General features: G+C 43.3%; 1 protein-coding gene across 1 annotated transcript; it reads right to left on the bottom strand.

The window, feature by feature from the left end:
• Positions 1-2714: 2714 nt before the first annotated feature.
• On the bottom strand, positions 2715-7061 carry LOC123403685. The gene is made up of 4 exons (XM_045097599.1): positions 6952-7061; positions 6710-6813; positions 3426-6460; positions 2715-3268 (listed from the first exon to the last, which is right to left on the bottom strand). The coding sequence occupies exons 2-4, from the start codon at positions 6716-6718 to the stop codon at positions 3265-3267; spliced, it is 3048 nt and encodes a 1015-aa protein (XP_044953534.1). The 5' UTR covers positions 6719-6813; positions 6952-7061; the 3' UTR covers positions 2715-3264.
• Between the last annotated feature and the right edge of the window lie 322 nt (positions 7062-7383).

Consider the following 7383-nt stretch of genomic DNA (forward strand, 5'->3'; position numbering starts at 1 on the left):
AATAGGACGAAATTGTTCAATACGTGTCGTCTCCTCTTTCTTTGGTAGCAGCGTAATTGTACCAAAATTCAGATGAAAGAGTTTTAATCACCCACAGAATAGGTCATGAAACATTGGCATAAGTTCATCCTTAATTATATGCCAACATTTCTTATAAAACTCAGCCGAAAACCCATCCGGTCCAGGAGCTTTGCTGTTTTTATCTGCCCAATTGCCTCAAGCACCTCTTTCTCCGTAAATGGAGTGGATAGTAGCTCGTTATCGACATCTCCGATTTGACGAATATCCGCTACCATTTGCTCATCCATAGTGATAGAACGGGGAGCCGACGCTCCAAAGAGCTGTTTATAGTAAGTTGAGATGTATAATTTTAAGTTCTCGTGACCTACTATCGTACCCTCATCCTGTTCTAGTTGCATAATCCTATTTTTCCTATGTTTGCCATTCGCAATCAAATGGAAAAATTTAGTGTTATCATCCCCCTGGACAATTGCCCGCACTTTGGCTCTAAGTGCCCATTTCATTTCCTCCTCTCGAAGGAGAACACACAGTCTCTGTTCAGCCACATCTTTGGAAGCCCGTTCATTTGCATCCAACAAACAAATCTCAGCTTTGTGATCTAGATCGTCTATAAGATTGAGAAGCCTATCCTGCTCCTCCTTATAAATCCCAAATTCGTTCTTTGCCCATCCCCGAAGGAACTGTATCAGATGTCTTATTTTGTTTTGCCATCTGTCAACATTAGATGTCCCTACGCACTCAGTACTCCATTGCTCAGCAATCATGTCCATAAATCCCTCTCTTAGAAACCAACTTGATTCAAAAGAGAAATTATTCTTCTTACCCCTGTGAATTGCATCCCCGGAATCTAGGAGGAGTGGGGTATGGTCAGAGAGATAGCTTGCTGTAATGCACATACAGAAACCAGTGGGAACTTCTGTTCCCATTCGATGCTAGTTAGTACCCGGTCTAACTTTTCGAATGTGTGACTTTGTATGGAATTCGTCCAGGTGTACTTTCTACCTGAAAGTCCAATCTCCCTGAGTTCCAAGCTTTCAATAATTGTGTTAAACATAAATGGCCATCTGCCATCAAAATTATCATTGCTTTTTTATCAGAGCGGCGAATGATATTAAAATCAGCCCAACTAATAGAGGTAACTTTTCGTAACAAATTCGGACCAGATCAGCCAGAAAGTCCGGTTTCAACTCTGACTGGGCTGCACCATACACAACCACAAGAGCCCATTGAAACCCGTCATTTTTTGATCTAATCCTAAACTTCACCGCAAATCCTCCCAATACCACTTCACACACTTGAAGTGTTTCACACCGCACACCTAGTAAGATCCCACCGGATATTCCTCTTCGAGGGAGTCAGTGCCAATCAAAATCCACGCCTGCGGATAACGTGTTCAAAAACTGTGGTGTGAAGTTATCTCTCCCCGTCTCCATGAGAGCGATAAAATCTAATTTGTACTCTAGAGTAGCCTCAACTAGGAATCTAATTTTAGCCAAGTCTTTCAGACCTCTGCTATTCCAAAAGATCCCTCTCATATTTCATCATAAAAAAATTTAACAGTCTTAAATCTGGCACTCCTACGCACCGCAGAGACCGGATATACTTTTCGCTTCCATGGTCGCTTAGGTTTTTCATCAGCATTCCCAGGTCCACATAACCTGGGAGGCATGAGTGTACCACAATAGGTTGTGTACTCTCCGGGCAGTCATCGGAGCAATCCTCCACTTGGCCCTCTTTTGGAGCCATATTCTCACATAGAGAATTGAACTCCCCCCAATGCACTAATCTCAGAGTCATTCATCGGTTTGATCGCGGCCTGCGAGGCAACCGCTGCTGTCGCAACCTCTGCTTTACTTTCTTCACCAACGACCAATATCTCCAGGTACGAAGTTGTACTCCTATCCGTCCTCTTGTGTTGGAGAGTGCGTAGGTTTGGGCGTGCGATCATCGCTCATGTGCTTCTCTTCGGTTGTAACTTGTAAGTGTGATTATTTATCCCTGAAATACGAAGTGCTACAATCTGGAGCATATGCATGTAGATGTGAAGTGACAAGCTTTTTAGGTAAGTCTTTACATCGTTGGCCTTTTCCCTATGAAGCAGCCGGTTCATAAACTGAAATCCAAAATGTTGCATCCTGGATTATATGCACTCCAGAAACAGGGTGCTTGTTAAATTAATCTGCAAATATTCATGATAGCACGCTAATTACAACCAGACTATTAATTTTCATGCTATTCATACATAATATTAATTTGTTCATATGTATATATTTTTTTTATCAAAGTTCAACCATTTTTTTAGGATGTAAGTTGAATTTTATTTCTTTTAATGATATGTCAGTTTCAGTATAGAAGCAAATTCATTCAAATAAGTGATATCTACATGGTCGAATAACTAGCAGAAAACATATATATAATCTGAATTAACCCAGTGACCCAAAGGGGTGGATCACCATGCAGATGAGAGTGAAATGATAAACTATGTGTGAATATAGTTGTAATGATCACGTAAAGCTTGCATGCAATTCACATTAACAGAAAAGTAGGAAACCCCGTTATCCTAACCATAACAAGGTCACAAAAGCATTGCGGCGAACAGAACATAAACTGCAAACGCCTGCCAGTGATGGAACCTTAATCAAGCAATGGATTAATACAATATGTTGCATAAGGGACCTTAATCAAGCAATGGATTAATGCAAATCATCACCAACATTTATGTGGAAGTCGGAGCAATATTTCTCAATTATTATTACAAAAATCAGTCCATAGCTGAAAAATCACACACCACACCACACAGGCTAAAAAATCACACACCACACCACAACATCTAAGCATCTTGAGCAGGCAGAGTGCTCATAGGAATCTTGTGAGAAGGAATGTCTTATTTTTCTTTTACCTTACTCAAAGCTTGTAACATGCATCATCTATCCAACCAGACGATGGATGCTTACTTTGACAGTACAAGGCTCAGTCGAGTGGAACTGATCAAACCAACCAAACCAACCAAATCCAACCAAACTCGAGGATGCACCGCCAAACCATGGCAATGCAGATCCATACAATTGCAGAGCCGCCACACCTCAGGCAGTGCAGCCGCAAAGCACAACCAAACCAATCAAAGCAACATGAGGTAAGGAAAGCAACACAAACCATAGGCCGCAGCGACGACATCGAGTATGCAGGAAGCACCATAGGATGACAGGATTGGCGCTTGTAGAGATCGATCCGTGCAAGAACTGATTACCTATTGTGCAGCAAAAACAAACCGTCAATGATATGATTGATTCACCACAAACACATAATATCAGAAATAGACTAGTGTAGATTGGACGCTAAATTATGTGGGCTGACACTCTAATCGAGTTATCGATGAAAGAAGACATGGGCCATATGTATCTCACCTTAGAACTGTGCCTCTTGGCACCTGGGCCTTGTAGTATGACGAGTGACTATTCTCATAGAGTGAAGAGTGGTGGTTTGCCTCCACCCCGTCCCACTCAAGGTTATCCCACCATTCCTTCTCGCAGTTCACAGTAGGCATCTTTTCGTTGTTTTCGCTGACAGAGGGAAGACACCTGAGGCTCCAGCAGCCCCTAATCTTGACATTCTCCAAGTTGGGCGTGGACATCTTGCTCCCACAGATGCGCCGCAAGCTGGGTAGCTCATACAGGTGGATGCGCCTTAGCTTGGGAAACTGTATAACTTTCTGCTCCTTTTGCTTAGGGTCCAAAGGGAAGACCTCCCTAAGGTCTCCGCAACACACAATTTCCAGGGTATCCAGGCAAGGCAAAGCGTCCACAGACTCAGACAAGGGAAGCACATGTATGAGCCTAGGGCAATAGTCCAGGTGCAACAGTACTATGTTTACACAGGAAAACACACGCATTGCACTCCAATACCAGATATAGCGTGCCTTCAAAAGTTGAGATGCCCAGAATGTGCTCAATTGATGACAGAAGCTAGCACCCTCACTTTGTTGGACAGTACGAAAGACAGTACGAAGCTCGGGGCACCTCTCGACTCGGCACCATTCAAGGCTTCTCCAGAATGAACCTTGTGGACATGTGATGCAAGTGATAGAGGAGCTATCATGCACGTGAAGCATGCGAGCATTGTTAAATATGAAACGAGAAGGTAAATCAGCACTGATATTAATTCCTTCAATGTTGCCATGTTGTTTCTGTAGTAATCCCCTCTTGGTCTCCTGGTTATCTTGTATGTGAACATACAAGTCTTGAGCTGTTGGAGTAGGAATAGCTGGGCAATCCCACATCCAGCTGATTGCACCTTCATTGTCAGCGCCAGCCTGTAGGTCGGTCTGAAAGAAAGCATCACTTGCATATGAATAATTATCAGGCTTACACAGGCTCCAGATTGCTTGAGCAATTTCACTGTCGGCAACGGTAGCAGCACTTGTAGGAGATGAAACCATTTCCATATAAACATGACTGTGCTCAATATTTTTGACCGGTTCAAGCGACCTAAGGATCCTTGTATCCCTTGGAGATATGTACCACTTAAAGTCAAAGGACGCATGTCGACTGATGCCCAGTTCAGCAGCAGTAGCAACATGTATAGTTGATGATCCCGCAGCTGCAATAGGGTCCCTTGTTTTTTCTTCACGATTAGCTTGGGCAGCTGATGTAGATCGTATGGTGTTGATGTGCAGCACCTCCAAAACCTGAGTCATTTTGTCTTTTTCTGGCCATAGTATTGCACATAACTTCTCGCAACCCAGCAAGATTAGACGTTTGAGGTTTGGAGCACTCACTTTTCTGAGGTCGAAGATTTTTACTGTTGTGCCTGAGAGGTCCAGCTCCTGTAGTCTCATTAGATATCCTCCTAGCAGTATACTCTTCAGCTGAGAATAGCCCCGGAAGGAAATGCTAGATATCTTAGCAGTATGACTACTAAAACTGCCAAAGGTGAATGACTCTAACATCGGGGGCAGCACGCCGGGGGCAACTTGTTCCAGTTCAACACAACTGTCGAGGATGACTGTCTTAAGGAAGTGTGCACTAGAGAGGTCAGGTAAGTGGTATTCCTTGTAGAACAAGTATTCCTCTACTTGGACCTTGACAAGGGAAGGAAACTTACCATGTAAATCACTTATGCTCCAACCCTTGACTAGCTCTACACGCAACTCCCTGAGGTCAGCCATAAAGTTCATCATCTCTTCTGATAGTAATTGATACCAGTTTGTATCCCACAGGTGCAGCACCCATAGCTTATGGAAGCATGACATGTCTTCGTTGTGGCTTGGATGCTTATCAGACAGGATATTTGTGCATGAGTATAGCTGGAGGAATCTTAGCTTGCTGCAACAAAGGAAGGGAGGCGATTCAAAACTGAAGCTGCAGCAACGTAGATGTAAGACACACAGCTTGCTGCTGTGTGAATGTTGGAATATGCAATCTGGGATTGTCGCCAATTGGTAATAATAGTAGTTATAATCTGGTAAGATGAAGCAGGATGTTGCCTCAGAAAGCACCATGCCAATATCATCAGGTAGCAGGCCCTTCTTGTGCTCCACCAAAGCCAAGCGGTCATGAAGCCTGCACTGCATGTGGCGACGAATGACATCATCACTACCGGAATAAAGCCATTTCGTAGAGATGTTTCTCTGTACAGCATCGGCTACTCCCCATGCCGACGTATCGCCTTGCCCTTGTATAATCCCATCGCATACAAAGTAGTTAGAAGCCCAGTTCTCCCAATTGAACATACTGCAATGTTTGAGTGCATCGGCATACTGGATGCACTTCTCAACTATTATATGGTTCATGTAAGGTTCTGGAATGCCGATATAAGCGGCAATCTCCTTGGACTCTTCCAATATTGCTTCATCGCGGATGCAATCATCATGAAAATAATTGACCATAACATCAGTGTGGCTCTCCATATCGTATTCTGTACTTCTGGAGTAATGAAAATCGGGTTCAAACCTCCCATGCCAGGTCCATAATACCTTAATACTCAAAAATGATATTACTGGGACTCCACACTCATACAGATCAATGTATTCATCACTCCCATTGTGAAATATCACCACAAATCTACTGCTAGCAAGCTTTATGAAGATTTCTGTTCTGATATCTTCTATCACCCCTCGAGAGCCTTCGTCTATCCCACTGAAATCATCCTCCTCGTCCTGCTGATCGAAGATGGCCATCACCGACGGCGGAAGCTCCACCTCCTCCGCGACTGCCTTCTGCAGGGCCCTCATGCTTTTCCACAACGAGCAATCCACATGAATAACCCTGTTAAACTTTGATTTTGATGATTTTAGGCGTTGCGCTACTGCCTTGAGTGCTGCGGATGCCCCAAATCCATTCCAACCACGGACGAAGATCACATTTCCTTTTCTTGTATCCTCCAAAATGCCAATTATCTCTACTGCCGCAGCATCGATGGTTTTTGCTTGGATCGTGATAACCTGCAATTAATGCTCAGTCAACAATAAGAATATCGCATGAGGATTATCACTTTAGCCTGTTTTTCTCTATTCTTTTATTTCGAACTACAGGGCGAGTCCTAACTGAAAATGAAAAGGTCCCTACGAAGGAATACAAATAAGGAAGATCCTGGTCGGCTGAGCTCACTAGCTAAAGAAACAAAGTAATTAAGTCAATATCTGCAGCATTAATCACTGAAGATCAAGGTGCATGCGTGATGGACGATGTACCTCCGGCATGACGAACAAATCCTTTGAATGTCAGCAGTTCCGTTTTGAATCTCTAGCCCATAGATCGGTCTGCAGCATTCTTTGGTGCCAATGTCCTTTCCTTCCTAAAACACAAGAGATTGCGACAATCGTTTGGAGAACTTATAACATGATGCTTTGTTCAAAGGGAGTTATAAATTTGGAGAGGCAATAAATCAATCGGAAGATATGCTAATATATACGGAGGATGGTGGTGTAGTTACCTTGGTTAATTCCGGCACTGATACAAGCCTTGATACGCGACGCAAGCAAACTGAAAGTTGCAAGCCCTCACGTATTGAGGAATGGATACAGGCTTAGTTAGCTAGTATGGGAAACATCGGCACATGCCTATGCACTGCGTACGCATTAGCTGCTTTCCATGCGTTTGCTTTGCTTTCCCTCTCAAAAGCAAAAGCTGTGAATTCTTTGCTTCTGCACGTCAGGATCCATCATCAGATTCTTTGCTTGCTGCGTTCAATGGTCACAGGGATATAAAGGAAAAGATAAATCTGGGTCGTTTGATTTGTTGTCTGTCATGTCACCCCGTTAGTTGACCAACTTATGTATGAGGCTACCATTCCCTTGTAATGGTCATGAATAATAATAAAACTTGCATGCCAAAGAGTATTAAAGTAGTTCAAGTCATATATACT

Source organism: Hordeum vulgare, chromosome 6H (genome assembly GCF_904849725.1).
Source record: "Hordeum vulgare subsp. vulgare chromosome 6H, MorexV3_pseudomolecules_assembly, whole genome shotgun sequence".
In the NCBI taxonomy this organism is placed as follows: Eukaryota; Viridiplantae; Streptophyta; class Magnoliopsida; order Poales; family Poaceae; genus Hordeum; species Hordeum vulgare.